Here is an 18,452-nt window from a genome sequence, read left to right as displayed (position 1 = left end):
GATTATCTTCTTGTCCCATCGAAACCTAAAGCTCCATAATCTAACATGGTATCAGAGCCATAAGCTCCATATCCTTCATTCAACCCACCTCATTTACTTCCGCACCAAAACTCTCTCTTTTCTTTGATTTTGTTCGATGAGTTCACTCTATGATGAGATGAGTTCTCTACACTCGAAAATCATTCCGGTTATCCTCAAGGGAGGAAACTACTTACTGTGGTCACGAACCACAAGATCTGCCTTGTGTAGTCGGGGACTTTGGAATCATATCTTGAAAGAAGAGGCGCCAAAGGAGACGACTACAAGAGATGGACAAGAAATTGTTCTTGTTGATGAGGGGAAATGGTTCCAAGAAGATCAATCGGTCTTGGTCCTCCTCCGAAACTCGCTTGAGTCCTCAATACTCGAAGCTTACTCCTATTGTGAAACTCCTAAAGAGCTTTGGGATACTCTCTTTAATGTGTTTGGGAACCTCTCCAACTTGAGCCGGGTGTTCGAAGTGAAGAAGGCCATCAACGATCTCTCTCAAGGAGACATGGAGTTCACTCAACATTTCGGCAAGTTTAGGTCTCTTTGGGCGGAGCTCGAGATGCTAAGGCCTAACACCATTGATCCGGCGATCCTCAACGAAAGGCGTGAACAAGACAAGGTCTTTGGTCTCCTTCTCACCTTGAACTCCACCTACAATGATCTCATCAAGCACTTACTCCGAGCCGAGAAGCTACCTAACCTAGAAGAAGTGTGCTCTCAAATCCAAAAGGAGCAAGGATCTCTTGGTCTCTTCGGAAACAAAGGAGAGCTTGCTACAGCCAACAAAGGAGAGCTCACCACCGCCAACAAGGGAAGCTACAAGTCCGAGAACAAGAGAGGCCTAACTTGTGACCATTGCAAAAAGACGGGTCATACCAAGGAGAAGTGTTGGATTCTTCACCCCCATCTCCGACCAAGTAAATGGAAGGATCCTAAAGCTCATCAAGCAAACTGGAGCCAAGAGACTCAAGACATCTCCGGACCCGGACCCTCAACTCAAGCTAATGGTGTTGGAGCGGCAATGACGGCGTCTTCGGAGTTTGTGAAGAAATCGGACCTCGATGCTCTCATTAAGGCTCTTAAGGAGTCATCCGGTAAATCCTATCATGCTATTGCTCATACTCTAAAACCTCTTATTGTTGATTCGGGAGCCTCTCATCACATGATTAGTGATTCTAGGCTAATGAACAATATTGAACCGGCTTTAGGAAACGTGGTAATTACTAATGGGGATAAAATTCCGGTTAAAGGAATAGGTGATTTAGAGCTATTTGATAAGAAGTCTAAAGCCTTTTACATGCCAAATTTTACTTCTAACTTGCTTTCCGTTAAAAGAGCAACGACCGATTTAAATTGTTATGCGATATTTGGACCTAATGATGTTTACTTTCAGGATATTGAATCAAGTAGGGTGCTTGGTCAAGGAGTTACAAAGGATGGTCTTTATGTTCTAGAAGACACAAAGCTATCCGAACCTTTATCTTCTCATTTTAGTTCAAGTATTGTTGTTGCGAATAGTGCTATTTGGCATGCTAGACTAGGTCATCCCCATCCTCGGGCTTTAAGTTTAATGCTACCAAAAGTTTAATTTCAAAGTCTTGATTGTGAAGCTTGTATTCTTGGTAAACATTGCAAAGCTATTTTTCCTAAGTCTTCTACTATTTATGAAAGTTGCTTTGATTTAATTCATTCGGATGTGTGGACTTCACCTTGTTTATCAAGAGAAAACCAAAAATATTTTGTCACATTTATTGATGAAAAATCAAAGTATACTTGGCTTACTCTCCTTCCTTCAAAAGATCGTGTTCTTAAAGCTTTTAAAAACTTCCATACTTATGTGACTAACCAATACAATGCCAAGATTAAGATTTTTAGATCCGACAATGGTGGGGAGTATACAAGCCAAGCATTCAAGGAGCACCTAGCATCACACGGAATCATCCACCAAACAAGTTGCCCTTACACTCCTCAACAAAATGGTGTATCCGAACGCAAGAATCGATACCTAATGGAGATTGCAAGGTCCATAATGTTTCACACCAATGTTCCAAAAAGATTTTGGAGTGATGCTGTGATGACCGCGTGTTACTTGATCAATAGAACACCAACAAAGATTCTACAAGAAAAGTCTCCATTTGAGGTACTCACTAAGACTAAGCCGTCTCTTGATCACTTACGTGTGTTTGGTTGTGTTTGCTATGTCTTAGTTCCCGGAGATCAAAGGAACAAGCTCCAAGCCAAAAGCACTAAGGGAATGTTCATCGGGTATTCAACAACTCAAAAGGGCTATAAATGTTATGTACCGGAGTCAAGGAAAGTATTGGTGTCAAGAGATGTGAAGTTTGTGGAAGACAAGGGATTCTATGACAAGAAGGATTGGGAAAGTCTTAAGGATTTGTCTAGCTCACCATCGGATAGAGCTACTAACCTTCGGATTATTCTTGAGAAGCTTGGAATTGAGAACTACCAACCTTCACAAACTCAAGCTCCACATCCGCCACAAGGACAAGAGACTCAAGAACAAGAAGAAGAAAGTCTTGAGGAAGAAGTCCAAGACACTCAAAATGAAGAGAATGATCCCAACACTCAAGAAGAAGATCATATACCCGATGGTGATGGCTCCAACGAATTGAATCAAGAGGAAGAAGACACTACTCAAGAAGTGACTCAAGAAGTGATACCTTTAAGAAGAAGTGAAAGACTTCGCTTTCATCCCTCAACATGGAAAGACAAGAGAGTCTACTACAATGCCAATGCGGTAGCTCATCTAATTCAAGCCGTATGCACTCTTGCTCACCTACCCGAAGAACATCAAGTCTACCTTAGCAAAGTTGATCAACATTGGATTCCCACAACATTGAAGAAGCCATGCAACATCAAGTGTGGAGAGACGCTATAGAAGCCGAAAGACAAGCCATGATAAACAACCACACATGGGATGAAAAGGATCTACCTAGAGGAAGGAAAGCCGTGACCTCTAAATGGGTATTCACCATCAAGTATAAGAGTGATGGAGAAATTGAGAGGTACAAGGCTAGACTTGTAGCAAGAGGCTTTACTCAAAAATATGGAGAAGACTACCTTGATACTTTCGCCCCGGTGGCCAAACTTCACACGGTTCGAGTGGTTCTTTCATTGGCTACTAACTTGGAATGGGATCTTTGGCAAATGGATGTCAAGAATGCATTCCTTCAAGGAGAATTAGAGGAAGAAGTGTATATGAGACCACCACCGGGTCTAGAAGATAAAGAAGCACCCGGGAAAGTTCTCAAGCTCAACAAAGCAATCTATGGCCTTAAGCAATCTCCGAGAGCTTGGTATCACATGCTTAGCACCACACTTCTAGGGAGAGGATTCAAGAGATCCGAAGCTGACCATACACTCTTCACTCTCCCTAGCCAAGAAGGTATAGTAGTCATTCTCGTTTATGTAGATGATATTATCATCTCCGGGAATGACAAGGTTGGTATTCAAAATACTAAAGATTTCCTTAAAAGTGTCTTTGATATTAAAGATCTTGGAGAACTAAAATACTTTCTTGGGATAGAAGTATGTAGATCAAAGGAGGGTCTCTTCTTATCTCAATGAAAGTATACTCTTGATCTTCTTGATGAAGTAGGTAAGCTTGGCGCTAAACCAACAAAGACTCCCTTGGAAGATGACTACAAAGCTAGACGAAAGGGGGAGCATGATAACAAGCCTTTCGAAGATCCTACCAAGTATCGGAGGCTAGTAGGTAAGCTCATCTATTTAACCATCACTAGGCCTGATATTTGCTTTGCCGTGAATGTAGTGAGCAAACAAATGCAAGCTCCAACTCAACACCATTGGAATATGGTGAACCGCATCCTCAAGTATCTCAAAGGCGCTCCGGGTCAAGGCATTTGGATGGGATGCAATAGGAACACGGAGCTTGTTGGGTATTGTGATGCGGATTACGCCGGAGACAAGAATGATAGAAGATCAACAACCGGCTATTGTACTTTCATTGGTGGAAATCTAGTGACTTGGAGAAGCAAGAAGCAAAAGGTGGTGTCTCTTTCAAGTGCCGAAGCTGAGTACCGGGCCATGAGAAAGCTTACTACGGAGCTAATGTGGCTAAAGGCTCTCCTCAAAGACTTTGGTATAGACACGCCTCAACCAATCACCATGCATTGTGACAACCAAGCCGCCATTCACATAGCAACCAACTCGGTGTTTCATGAGAGAACGAAGCACATTGAAGTCGATTGCCACAAAGTCCGAGAGCAAATCCAACTTGGAGTCATCTTGCCACATTATACCGAAAGTGAAGAACAATTGGCTGACATCTTCACCAAAGGAGCTAGCACCAAGGTGTGTGAATACATTCACCAAAAGTTAGGTCTTGTTGACTTAACTCAGCCACAATCCCCTTAGCCAAATATCCCATACTCTTTTTCCCTAAGTGTGGTTTTATCCCATGAGGTTTTCTACACTTAGGTTTTTAATGAGGTGGTTGAATTTGGATCCAACTCTAACCTCCATCTTTCTTTGGTTAGACTTGAGGGGGAGTATTGAACCAAGTGAAGAAAAGAATCCATCCGGGTCACTTGGTGTTTTGCCGCTCGGTTATGCCAATCGGTTGCAAACCGATCGGAGCCTCATTGTTCTTCCAATCGGTTTGCACGATCGGTTGTAAACTATCTTGTGCTTCTCGTCCGTACAAGCCGTGTCCGTACGATCATCTTTGGGCTGTCCGTACCATTTCAAGTTCACTCGGCCCATTGGGATCTCCAGCCTTCCTAGGCTTATCCAAAGCTTCACCAAGGTTCTAGAAGACTCTCGAATCATCTCAAGAGAGCCGTTACACTCGCAAAAGAGGAAAAGGACAAGGATTGCTTTATTTGCTTTATGACGCGTCTTCCTTGTTCTTGACCGTTGTACACATAGCATATCCTAAGGGATATTCCCTTTGTATAGCCCTTAAAAGGGAACCTTGTACTAAGCCATTTTTAGTAAGAAAGAGAAATAATCTTTCCCATCTCTCAAATCTCTTTACTCTCTCTTTTGTTTACACTTTTCCGATCAAGTTCTCACCTTTTCCGATTATCTTCTTGTCCCATCGAAACCTAAAGCTCCATAATCTAACAGTCCTCACATACAAAACTTAGGAAAGCCATAATAAACTTGTGTAGGGTTTTTGGAGTCCAATATGACGAGATTGGTTTGTATGATTGAGTATAAGAAAGTGAAATGCAACCCAGATCCTGGCTGCTCAAGTAGAGTAGATGCAAAACAAAAAAACTCATAGGGACTTCATCCTCACATACAAAACTTAGGAAAGCCATAATAAGCTTGTGTAGGGTTTTTGGAGTCCAATATGACAAGATTGTTGTGTATGATTTGGGTATAAGAAAGTAAAATGAAACCCGGATCCTGGCTGCTAAAGTAGAGTATATGCAAAACAAAAAAACTCATAGGGACTTCTTCCTCACATACAAAACTTAGGAAAGCCATAATAAGCTTGTGTAGGATTTTTGGAGTCCAATATGACAAGATTGTTGTGTATGATTGACTATAAGAAAGTGAAATGCAACCCGGATCCTGGCTGCTAAAGTAGAGTAGATGCAAAACAAAAAAACTCATAGGGACTTCGTCCTCACTTACAAAACTTAGAAAAGCCATAATAGGCTTGTGTAGGGTTTTTGGAGTCCAATATGACAAGATTGTTGTGTATGATTGAGTATAAAAAAGTGAAATGCAACCCGGATCCTGGCTGCTAAAGTAGAGTAGATGCAAAACAAAAAAACTCATACGGACTTCTTCCTCACATACAAAACTTAGGAAAGCCATAATAGGCTTGTGTAGGGTTTTTGGAGTCCAATATGACAAGATTGTTGTGTATGATTGAGTATAAGAAAGTGAAATGCAACCCGGATCCTGGATGCTAAAGTAGAGTAGATGCAAAACAAAAAAAAACTCATAGGGACTTTGTCCTCACATACAAAACTGAGGAAAGCCATAATAAGCTTGTGTAGGGTTTTTGGAGTCCAATATGACAAGATTGGTTTGTATGATTGAGTATAACAAAGTAAAATGCAACCCGGATCCTGGCAGCTAAAGTAGAGTAGATGCAAAACAAAAAAACTCATAGGGACTTCGTCCTCACATACAAAACTTAGGAAAGCCATAATAAGCTTGTGATATGTCTATAATTTGCATGTTTTATACATCCATTTATCACCATTTTGAGTCTAGTTTCATTCATCTTTCATAGCATTCATCATCATTTTGCACATTTTGCATGTTTAAGTGTGTCTAGCATTAGTCTTGCATGCATTTTGCATTCTGGAGTTGTTTCAGGTGCTTCGGGGCTATTGGTGTTCAGAAAGAGGAAAAACATAGCTGAAAGTCACATTTGGACCATTCTGCTCGATCACCAGTAGCAGAGAGGGAAGTAGTCAGCTCAGCAGACCATCAGGAGTGTTCTGCTCGATCACAGGGCAGTCCATCCTGCCAATTCACAGTTCTGCTCGATCACAGGGCAGTCCATCCTACCAGTTCACAGTTCTACTCGATCACAGAGCAAGAGGAGCAGTCCATCCTGACAGTCTACCCACATACTCGATCGCAGGGTTGAAGAAGCAGTCCAGAGCGTGCCACCAACCAATCTACTCGATCACCACCTCCCCGCAGCCACTTGATCACAAGCTTCACAGTCTTCTCTGATCCCAACTCAACCAGACATTGAGCATAAGGAAGAGAAGATGATGAAGCAGAACTCGAGCACATACTCGACCCAAATGCTCGATCACGACATGCCCAGAGCAAGAAATCGCAAAGGCGCCAACTTTATTCAACCTCTCTACTCGATCACAAGGGTCGAGTATCTCCGTAAACCGCCTTAATACTTTGTCGTCTTGTGATTTAGGGTTTCCTAGTATTTACTATAAATAGGTTGTTTCTCATAATTTTCAGACTAAGTTTTATTCTGTCTAAGTTTTTATTCTGCAGAACAATAGTGCTTTCTTCATATTTGTAATCCAGATTTCTCTTAATCTATTGAGTATTTGCTTTTGATTTCTTCTACAAAGTTGTTCATCTTGTTGAGATCTTGCTAATATGAAGTTTTTATGTATTTCTGGATTTGTGTTCTTGGTTATGAATTTTGAGTAGTGATTAGGGTTCTTGAGGATGGGTTAGAGTAGCTTAGAATCTTTAATCTGATAGGTGGTTGAGTTTGATTGGTAGATCCCTTCTGGATTAGTTGTTCTTAATGCTGATTGCTTTCTGATCAACTGGAATCTGAGCCCAGACATTTCCGCACCCAAAAGGTGTTCGATGAAATGTCTGAACCACTAATTCTAGAGATTCGTGGCTCTGTACCAAGGTATTGGTTACAGGGAGCGTTTTGGCTTAGACTTGTTGTTTCGTAATGCCTCTTAGGTTAGCTCTCGTCAATGGTGATTGAGTCTGGGACTAGCTTTGCTTGAGGATCTCTGTTGCGGTAGCACTTTGATTTGGCTATTGAACTTGTTGTCTAGGGATAGTTTGTTGAGCATGTTAACCACCTGTTAGATTAAGGAGACTTCACTACTCGATAACCCCATCCTCGGGAATTTCTCTTCCATTTGATTTCCTTGTTTACATCGCTATTGATTGCTTGATCTTGTTACTTGTTGCTCAGTTTTATCATTTCTACCCTGTTTCATTTGAAGTACTCGACCACACCCAGTAGTTTGGTAACAAACTGTGCAGTCGAGTACCCTGTTTACAGTTTCTGTTAAATTACTCGACCTGATACTCGACCACATCCAGTGCTTGGCATCAAGCTGTGTGATCGAGTATATTGCCTGTTATTGTTAGAATTTATGTTATCTGCATGATCGCTAGAGCTGTTAACAACACCAAAACCTGTTATTGCTTGGCTTGACTCTGTGATATCTGATTGCATCTTGATTGCTAGCATCACACCCATTTGGATTAACACTTTAAATACTGCAATGACATGATAGTACTTTAAGGATAATTGATCTTAGTTAAAATCATACTATCAATTTGGCGCCGTTGCCATTTGGGTGTTTGTTTGTTACATTTGAGATTTCAGACTTGCTTAGATCAAGTTCTATTTCAATTTTCACTTAGGTTACTAACTTTTTGTTTTTTTTGTTGTCTTCTTGATCCAGGTACAACCCTGCTGTATGCAAACTCGATCAAAAGGCAACCAGAACCTCCTTTTCAACGATAACATTGACCGTATTGACAGAGAACTAAGGGAAAGGAGAGACACTACAGACCTTGAACAGAACCATCCTTTCAGAATGGCTGATGAACAAGATGTCAACAGTCTGCCTACAAACATTGGTGCTGGAGATGCACCAAGAAACCACCATCAGAGGCAAGGAATTGTGCCTCCTGCTGTCCAAAACAACAACTTCGAGATTAAAAGTGGTCTCATCTCGATGATTCAAGGAAACAAGTTCCATGGTCTGCCTCTGGAAGATCCCTTAGACCACTTGGATAACTTCGATAGGCTCTGCAGCCTAACCAAGATAAACGGTGTTAGTGAGGACAGTTTCAAGCTGCGCCTGTTTCCCTTCTCACTGGGAGACAAAGCACACCAATGGGAAAAGACGTTACATGCTGGCTCCATCACATCTTGGGACGATTGCAAGAAGGCCTTCTTAACAAAGTTCTTCTCAAATTCAAGAACTGCAAGGCTTAGGAATGAAAACTCCAGTTTTACCCAAAAGCAGTCTGAATCCATTTGTGAAGCCTGGGAGAGATTCAAAGGCTACACTATACAGTGTCCACACCATGGTTTCAAGAAGGCTTCTCTACTAAGCACACTCTACAGGGGAGTTTTGCCCAAGATCAGAATGTTGCTGGACACTGCTTCTAATGGGAATTTCTTGAATAAAGATGTTGAAGACGGCTGGGAATTAATTGAGAACTTAGCTCAATCCGATGGTAATTATAACGAGGATTTTGATCGCTCCAACAGAGGTATTGGAGATTCAGATGCAAAGCATAGTAAAGAGATGAAAGCTCTTAATGAGAAACTAGATAGGCTTATCCTTGGCCAGCAGAAGAATGTGCACTTTCTACTTGATGACGAGCAGTATCAAGTCCAAGATGGGGAGGGGAACCAGTTAGAAGAGGTCAGCTACATCAACAATCAAGGTGGCTACAAAGGGTATAACAACTTCAAGACTAACAACCCCAACCTTTCTTACCGTAGCACCAATGTTGCTAATCCACAGGATCAAGTGTATCCTCCACAACAACAGCAGGGTCAGAATAAACCTTTTGTTCCCTACAACCAAGGTTTTGCTCCCAAGCAACAATTTCAGGGGAACTACCAGCAGCAACCACCACCTGGGTTTGCACCTCAGCAACACCAAGGTTCTGCTGCTCCTGATTCTGACATGAAGCAAATGCTACAACAGCTTCTCCAAGGACAAGCATCTGGCTCCATGGAGATTGCTAAGAAGATATCTGAATTACACAATAAGCTGGACTGTAGCTACAATGACTTAAATGTCAAAGTGGAGGCACTGAATTCCAAAGTCCGATACTTGGAAGGACAATCTGCATCTACTTCTGCTCCAAAACCTCCAGGGTAACTCCCAGGGAAAGCAATTCAGAATCCGAAGGAATATGTTAATGCCATTTGCCTTCGCAGTGGTCGAGAGCTGCAAGCTCGACCTAGCCCCGCACCAGTCACTGAGGACAGTGCAGACCAAGTTGGGGAGGATTTCAGTCTCAATGAAGATCAAGCTGACAAGCCAACAGAAGTACTCGACCCTCCACTTGACCATGTTACTCGACCACCAATTCCAGTAACATCACCCACTGCTCTTCAACCAGTTGCTGCTAAAAACAAGAAGAAGGTTTTTATTCCTCCTCCTTACAAGCCCCCACTTCCATTTCCTGGTCGTCACAAGAAAGCGTTGGTAGATAAGTACAGAGCTATGTTTGCCAAGAACATCAGAGAAGTTGAATTGAGGATACCCCTTGTTGATGCTCTCGCACTTATTCCGGATTCCCACAAGTTTCTGAAAGACTTGATCATGGAGAGAATAAAGGAAGTGCAAGGGATGGTTATGGAGAGTCATGAGTGCAGTGAAATCATCCAAACAAAGATTATTCCCAAGAAATTGGGAGATCCTGGTTCATTTACCTTACCTTGCTCTCTAGGTCCTTTGGCCTTCAGTAACTGCCTATGTGATCTAGGTGCTTTTATAAGTCTCATGCCTCTCTCCGTGGCCAAGAGACTAGGTTTCAGCAAGTATAAACCTTGCAACATCTCCTTGATCCTGGCTGATGAGTCTATCAGACTACCGCATGGGTTATTAGAAGATTTGCCTATTAAGATTGGAAATGTTGAAATCCCCACAGACTTCATAGTGCTAGAAATGGATGCATAACCAAAAGATCCTTTAATCTTAGGAAGACCCTTCTTAGCCACTGCTGGAGCTATCATTGATGTTAAGAATGGGAAGATTGATCTTAATCTGGGAAATGATTTCAAAATGAAGTTTGACATCAATGACGCCACGAGAAAGCCAACAATTGAAGGAAAAACCTTCTTAGTAAAGATAATGGATCGCCTAGCTGATGAACTGCTAGAGGAAGTTGCTGAGGAAGATCACCAACACACTTCTTTGACTAAGAATGGTGAAGCAGGATATCTTCTCACTGAAACCTTGAGTTGTGGTAAGTCATTAGATTCACACAAGGAAATAGCAGGGTCAGAGGTCTTAAAAGACTTCTTTGAGTCAGAAACAGTGGGTAAGGCAGCATATGAAGCAAGCTCAACACATGTTCAACCAACTGACTCGAGTATACACTTGAGCAAACTTTCAACTAGTCTGGAAAACTCTAGCTCGATCAAACATCTTGACAAGCTGCTAGAGTCTAGCAATTTCACGCTAGATGGCTGGTTAGAGCTCAAGGAGAGATCCAAATGGCAGGACAAAACCATAAGGGAGTTAGTAGAAATTGTGAAAGAGCTGAAGGATCAAATCAAGGAGCTCCATGGAAAAGCCAACCACGTGCCACTCAACATCAAGGACGTCCAAAATGATGGAGCCACTACTCTGGTCAGCAAAGAAGGATGTGAATTCACATTGAAATGGTCTAGAGAAGAAGACCATCCTCCTGATCAAAAAGAAGGTTTCTTCAAGGACATGGCCACTGAGTACCCAATTGCAGACCTATCAGAAGAGCATGTTGGGTTTGACGATACATCTACTGAAGAAGAAGAGGAGACCTCGTTTCCTCTCTGCAAACCACCCTAAGCCTAATGAGTGTGAGGAGTCAAGCTTAGAGACTTAAAACAAGCTCACTTGGGAGGAAGTCCCATGTCTATCCATGTACATATTTTTATTTCCTTGTTATTTTTAATGCGTTTGGTAGTGTTTTGGTTTTCAGGAAATGAGTATCAAGTGCAAAGTGAAGTGGTCTTGAGTTTTGAATTTTGGAGGTTATATTCGATCAAGCATATGGGATGACAGTGGTACAGTGCAATCGAGTATGCAGTGGGGTTTTGGTTCCAAGATTTTTGGATTTTCAACATGTCACTCTATCACAAGAGGCCACATGGTAATGAAGAGTTGCAGTCGAGTATGATGTGATTTTTGATCCAAATTTTTCAAAATCAACATCATACTCGACCAACACAAGCCACATGGTAATGAGATGACATGGTCGAGCATCAAGAAGGAGAAGGAACAGAAGCACAACAGCAAGACTCCTCAATTGCCTGGCAGTTTACACAAAGCAGGCATTGATGAGCACATCAACTCCTTCTTCAGTTGAGGTAACAACTCCATTTCTCACTGTTTATACCATTTCATGTCTTCTTTCTTTATTTATTTGTCTTGAGTACTCTCTTCCAAGTATGGTCACACAGAGGACTGGGTGATTTAAGTTTGGGGGAGGGCTCAGGAAGTATCTGATGAGTTTGCTTTGTCCTTGTTTTCAAATTTTTCTTGCATTGTACATATTGTCTGCATTCATTTATGTCATTGAAAAACCCCTAAAAATTTGAAAAATTTCTGAAAATGATTTCGCAAAAACAGAGTGTTCATGTAGTTTGCATTGTCATTTTAGGATTGTTTTAGTATGCTTTCACTTAGGATTGTTGCATCATGCATATGCATAGGGGATGATGATGATATGACCTTGTAAGCATGCTCATTTACTGAATGAATTCAATGCCCTCGTTGTTAGTTGTTTAATGCTTGTGATAGAACTTGAAGTAAGACAACACCATATTTGGAATTCACAACTTGACTCTCTTGTTTTAATTGAAGCATGCTTGATGTGATTCTTTTCCCTATCTATTAGAACCTGAACTTGACTTATAATTATCATGTCTTTGCATTGTTGTTGAACTTGTGGCTACCAATACACATACTTGGATTTTCTTTCACCTTCTACCACTCTTGCTAATCCAAGTAGCTGATTCCCATCATTGGAACAGTTTCCCCCACCCTTAACCTAACCTTTCTTTCAAGCCCTGAATAAATTTGTGTGTGTGTGAGGCCTATTTCTGGATTGAGCTTGGTAGAAAGTGTTAGGTATGAACCGACAAGAATGGTATCCCATATAGTTCTAGTCCACGCTTTTTGGGCTAGATAGGACTAGGTGGGAGTTTTACTTTGGGTTTGGGAATGTGTTTGGAATGAAAATGAGAAAGAAAGAAAAGTGTTATTGTTCTTAGGAGATGGAAGTGAAACAGAAAAGAATATCATGTTAGTCTAGTAAAGGATTTGGGAAGCTTGAAAATAAAAAAAGTTAGGCTCTGTGCAAAGTAAAAAGAAAGGCAAAAGCCTAGAAATGTCTTAAGTCATGAGATGAAAAGAAGAGCCTTAGTTGTTAAAGAAAGTCCCAATCCGCTAGAAAGTCTAAAAGAAAACGTCTCCTTAGAACAAAACAAAAAAAGAAAGAATGGGTTGATCCAAGAGATTATTGAAACATGCCTTGAGTGCAAAGGGTAGAATTAGGATCATTTCTGGGTTTAGAGATAGGTCCATCTATGGGGTTTGATATACTTATGGTTATTTGGGTAGATGGGGTCTGTTCTTGTATGCGTAGGTTGGTTCTAACCTTTAGCATTCTACTAAAGCTCTGTCCATTCATGAGAGTTCCCTATTACTGTGAAAAAGTCTGAAACCATTTACAGAGGAACCATCTTTGTTTCTCAGCCTTGTCCCTTAAACCAAATGAGTTCTTCAACAAATGTTTTGCTTGATTCATGGTTTGAGCTTAATCAATGTTAAAGGGAATTGATGATCTGAAGGTGTGTGTAGATTGGAACAAATGTTAGGTTGTCTTGTGATGAATATGGCTATAGTTTTTAAGTAGAGTTTGGTCTCTATGCATTCCACAATTACTAACTTGGACATTGAGTTCATTTGCTTTGTCTGCATGCTTTGGTTCTGAGTCCCCACCTTCAAACCTCTCCTTCATCTTATGTTTACTTGTTTGCTTGAGGGCAAGCAAAGACTAAGTTTGGGGGAGTTGATATGTCTATAATTTGCATGTTTTATACATCCATTTATCACCATTTTGAGTCTAGTTTCATTCATCTTTCATAGCATTCATCATCATTTTGCACATTTTGCATGTTTAAGTGTGTCTAGCATTTGTCTTGCATGCATTTTGCATTCTGGAGTTGTTTCAGGTGCTTCGGGGCTATTGGTGTTCAGAAAGAGGAAAAACATAGCTGAAAGTCACATTTGGACCATTCTGCTCGATCACCAGTAGCAGAGAGGGAAGCAGTCAGCTCAGCAGACCATCAGGAGTGTTCTGCTCGATCACAGGGCAGTCCATCCTGCCAATTCACAGTTCTGCTCGATCACAGGGCAGTCCATCCTGCCAGTTCACAGTTCTACTCGATCACAGAGGAAGAGGAGCAGTCCATCCTGACAGTCTACCCACATACTCGATCGCAGGGTTGAAGAAGCAGTCCAGAGCGTGCCACCAACCAATCTACTCAATCACCACCTCCCCGCAGCCACTTGATCACAAGCTTCACAGTCTTCTCAGATACCAACTCAACCAGACATTGAGCATAAGGAAGAGAAGAGGATGAAGCAGAACTCGAGCACATACTCGACCCAAATGCTCGATCACGACATGCCCAGAGCAAGAAATCGCAAAGGTGCCAACTTTATTCAACCTCTCTACTCGATCACAAGGGTCGAGTATCTCCGTAAACCGCCTTAATACTTTGTCGTTCTGTGATTTAGGGTTTCCTAGTATTTACTATAAATAGGTTGTTTCTCATAATTTTCAGACTAAGTTTTATTTTGTCTAAGTTTTTATTCTGTAGAACAATTAGTGCTTTCTTCATATTTGTAATCCAGATTTCTCTTAATCTATTGAGTATTTGCTTTTGATTTCTTCTACAAAGTTGTTCATCTTGTTGAGATCTTGCTAATATGAAGTTTTTATGTATTTCTGGGTTTGTGTTCTTAGTTATGAATTTTGAGTAGTGATTAGCGTTCTTGAGGATGGGTTAGAGTAGTTTAGAATCCTTGATCTGCTAGGTGGTTGAGTTTGATTGGTAGATCCCTTCTGGATTAGTTGTTCTTAATGCTGATTGCTTTCTGATCAACTGGAATCTGAGCCCAGACATTTCCGCACCCGAAAGGTGTTCGATGAAATGTCTGAACCACTAATTCCAGAGATTCGTGGCTCTGTACCAAGGTATTGGTTACAGGGAGCGTTTTGGCTTAGACTTGTTGTTTCGTAATGCCTCTTAGGTTAGCTCTCGTCAATGGTGATTGAGTCTGGGACTAGCTTTGCTTGAGGATCTCTGTTGCGGTAGCACTTTGATTTGGCTATTGAACTTGTTGTCTAGGGATAGTTTGTTGAGCATGTTAACCACCTATTAGATTAAGGAGACTTCACTACTCGATAACCCCATCCTCGGGAATTTCTCTTCCATTTGATTTCCTTGTTTACATCGCTATTGATTGCTTGATCTTGTTACTTGTTGCTCAGTTTTATCATTTCTACCCTGTTTCATTTGAAGTACTCGACCACACCCAGTAGTTTGGTAACAAACTGTGCAGTCGAGTACCCTGTTTACAGTTTCTGTTAAATTACTCGACCTGATACTCGACCACATCCAGTGCTTGGCATCAAGCTGTGTGATCGAGTATATTGCCTGTTATTGTTAGAATTTATGTTATCTGCATGATCGCTAGAGCTGTTAACAACACCAAAACCTGTTATTGCTTGGCTTGACTCTGTGATATCTGATTGCATCTTGATTGCTAGCATCACACCCATTTGGATTGACACCTTAAATACTGCAATGACATGATAGTACTTTAAGGATAATTGATCTTAGTTAAAATCATACTATCAATTTGGCGCCGTTGCCATTTGGGTGTTTGTTTGTTACATTTGAGATTTTAGACTTGCTTAGATCAAGTTCTATTTCAATTTTCACTTAGGTTACTAACTTTTTGTTTTTCTTGTTGTCTTCTTGATCCAGGTACAACCCTGCTGTATGCAAACTCGATCAAAAGGCAACCAGAACCTCCTTTTCAACGATAACATTGACCGTATTGACAGAGAACTAAGGGAAAGGAGAGACACTACAGACCTTGAACACAACCATCCTTTCAGAATGGCTGATGAACAAGATGTCAACAATCTGCCTGCAAACATTGGTGCTGGAGATGCACCAAGAAACCACCATCAGAGGCAAGGAATTGTGCCTCCTGCTGTCCAAAACAACAACTTCGAGATTAAAAGTGGTCTCATCTCGATGATTCAAGGAAACAAGTTCCATGGTCTGCCTCTGGAAGATCCCTTAGACCACTTGGATAACTTCGACAGGCTCTGCAGCCTAACCAAGATAAACGGTGTTAGTGAGGACAGTTTCAAGCTGCGCCTGTTTCCCTTCTCACTGGGAGACAAAGCACACCAATGGGAAAAGACGTTACCTGCTGGCTCCATCACATCTTGGGACGATTGCAAGAAGGCCTTCTTAACAAAGTTCTTCTCAAATTCAAGAACTGCAAGGCTTAGGAATGAAAACTCCAGTTTTACCCAAAAGCAGTCTGAATCCATTTGTGAAGCCTGGGAGAGATTCAAAGGCTACACTATACAGTGTCCACACCATGGTTTCAAGAAGGCTTCTCTACTAAGCACACTCTACAGGGGAGTTTTGCCCAAGATCAGAATGTTGCTGGACACTGCTTCTAATGGGAATTTCTTCAATAAAGATGTTGAAGACGGCTGGGAATTAATTGAGAACTTAGCTCAATCCGATGGTAATTATAACGAGGATTTTGATCGCTCCAACAGAGGTATTGGAGATTCAGATGCAAAGCATAGTAAAGAGATGAAAGCTCTTAATGAGAAACTAGATAGGCTTATCCTTGGCCAGCAGAAGAATGTGCACTTTCTACTTGATGACGAGCAGTATCAAGTCCAAGATGGGGAGGGGAACCAGTTAGAAGAGGTCAGCTACATCAACAATCAAGGTGGCTACAAAGGGTATAACAACTTCAAGACTAACAACCCCAACCTTTCTTACCGTAGCACCAATGTTGCTAATCCACAGGATCAAGTGTATCCTCCACAACAACAGCAGGGTCAGAATAAATCTTTTGTTCCCTACAACCAAGGTTTTGCTCCCAAGCAACAATTTCAGGGGAACTACCAGCAGCAACCACCACCTGGGTTTGCACCTCAGCAACACCAAGGTTCTGCTGCTCCTGATTCTGACATGAAGCAAATGCTACAACAGCTTCTCCAAGGACAAGCATCTGGCTCCATGGAGATTGCTAAGAAGATATCTGAATTACACAATAAGCTGGACTGTAGCTACAATGACTTAAATGTCAAAGTGGAGGCACTGAATTCCAAAGTCCGATACTTGGAAGGACAATCTGCATCTACTTCTGCTCCAAAACCTCCAGGGCAACTCCCAGGGAAAGCAATTCAGAATCCGAAGGAATATGTTAATGCCATTCGCCTTCGCAGTGGTCGAGAGCTGCAAGCTCGACCTAGCCCCGCACCAGTCACTGAGGACAGTGCAGACCAAGTTGGGGAGGATTTCAGTCTCAATGAAGATCAAGCTGACAAGCCAACAGAAGTACTCGACCCTCCACTTGACCATGTTACTCGACCACCAATTCCAGTAACATCACCCACTGCTCTTCAACCAGTTGCTGCTAAAAACAAGAAGAAGGTTTTTATTCCTCCTCCTTACAAGCCCCCACTTCCATTTCCTGGTCGTCACAAGAAAGCGTTGGCAGATAAGTACAGAGCTATGTTTGCCAAGAACATCAGAGAAGTTGAATTGAGGATACCCCTTGTTGATGCTCTCGCACTTATTCCGGATTCCCACAAGTTTCTGAAAGACTTGATCATGGAGAGAATAAAGGAAGTGCAAGGGATGGTTATGGAGAGTCATGAGTGCAGTGAAATCATCCAAACAAAGATTATTCCCAAGAAATTGGGAGATCCTGGTTCATTTACCTTACCTTGCTCTCTAGGTCCTTTGGCCTTCAGTAACTGCCTATGTGATCTAGGTGCTTTTATAAGTCTCATGCCTCTCTCCGTGGCCAAGAGACTAGGTTTCAGCAAGTATAAACCTTGCAACATCTCCTTGATCCTGGCTGATGAGTCTATCAGACTACCGCATGGGTTATTAGAAGATTTGCCTATTAAGATTGGAAATGTTGAAATCCCCACAAACTTCATAGTGCTAGAAATGGATGCAGAACCAAAAGATCCTTTAATCTTAGGAAGACCCTTCTTAGCCACTGCTGGAGCTATCATTGATGTTAAGAATGGGAAGATTGATCTTAATCTGGGAAATGATTTCAAAATGAAGTTTGACATCAATGACGCCACGAGAAAGCCAACAATTGAAGGAAAAACCTTCTTAGTAAAGATAATGGATCGCCTAGCTGATGAACTGCTAGAGGAAGTTGCTGAGGAAGATCACCAACACACTTCTTTGACTAAGAATGGTGAAGCAGGATATCTTCTCACTGAAACCTTGAGCTGTGGTAAGTCATTAGATTCACACAAGGAAATAGCAGGGTCAGAGGTCTTAAAAGACTTGTTTGAGTCAGAAACAGTGGGTAAGGCAGCATATGAAGCAAGCTCAACACATGTTCAACCAACTGACTCGAGTATACACTTGAGCAAACCTTCAACTAGTCTGGAAAACTCTAGCTCGATCAAACATCTTGACAAGCTGCTAGAGTCTAGCAATTTCGCGCTAGATGGTTGGTTAGAGCTCAAGGAGAGATCCAAATGGTAGGACAAAACCATAAGGGAGTTAGTAGAAATTGTGAAAGAGCTGAAGGATCAAATCAAGGAGCTCCATGGAAAAGCCAACCACGTGCCACTCAACATCAAGGACGTCCAAAATGATGGAGCCACTACTCTGGTCAGCAAAGAAGGATGTGAATTCA

The 18,452-nt window shown here is 41.6% G+C and overlaps 1 protein-coding gene across 1 annotated transcript; it reads left to right on the top strand.

The window, feature by feature from the left end:
* Positions 1 to 464: 464 nt before the first annotated feature.
* LOC110227742 lies at positions 465 to 1,608 on the top strand. The gene is made up of 2 exons (XM_021023182.1): positions 465 to 1,124; positions 1,424 to 1,608. The coding sequence occupies exons 1-2, from the start codon at positions 536 to 538 to the stop codon at positions 1,429 to 1,431; spliced, it is 597 nt and encodes a 198-aa protein (XP_020878841.1). The 5' UTR covers positions 465 to 535; the 3' UTR covers positions 1,432 to 1,608.
* Positions 1,609 to 18,452: the final 16,844 nt, after the last annotated feature.

This window comes from Arabidopsis lyrata (genome assembly GCF_000004255.2).
Source record: "Arabidopsis lyrata subsp. lyrata unplaced genomic scaffold ARALYscaffold_6, whole genome shotgun sequence".
Lineage (NCBI taxonomy): Eukaryota > Viridiplantae > Streptophyta > Magnoliopsida > Brassicales > Brassicaceae > Arabidopsis > Arabidopsis lyrata.
Note: the sequence above shows the minus strand (reverse complement) of the source record. Positions and strands in the feature narration are given on the sequence as shown.

Excerpts from the sequence above, each read along its gene's own strand:
- LOC110227742 (XM_021023182.1), top strand. The coding sequence starts at position 536 with ATGGAGTTCACTCAACATTTCGGCAAGTTTAGGTCTCTTTGGGCGGAG.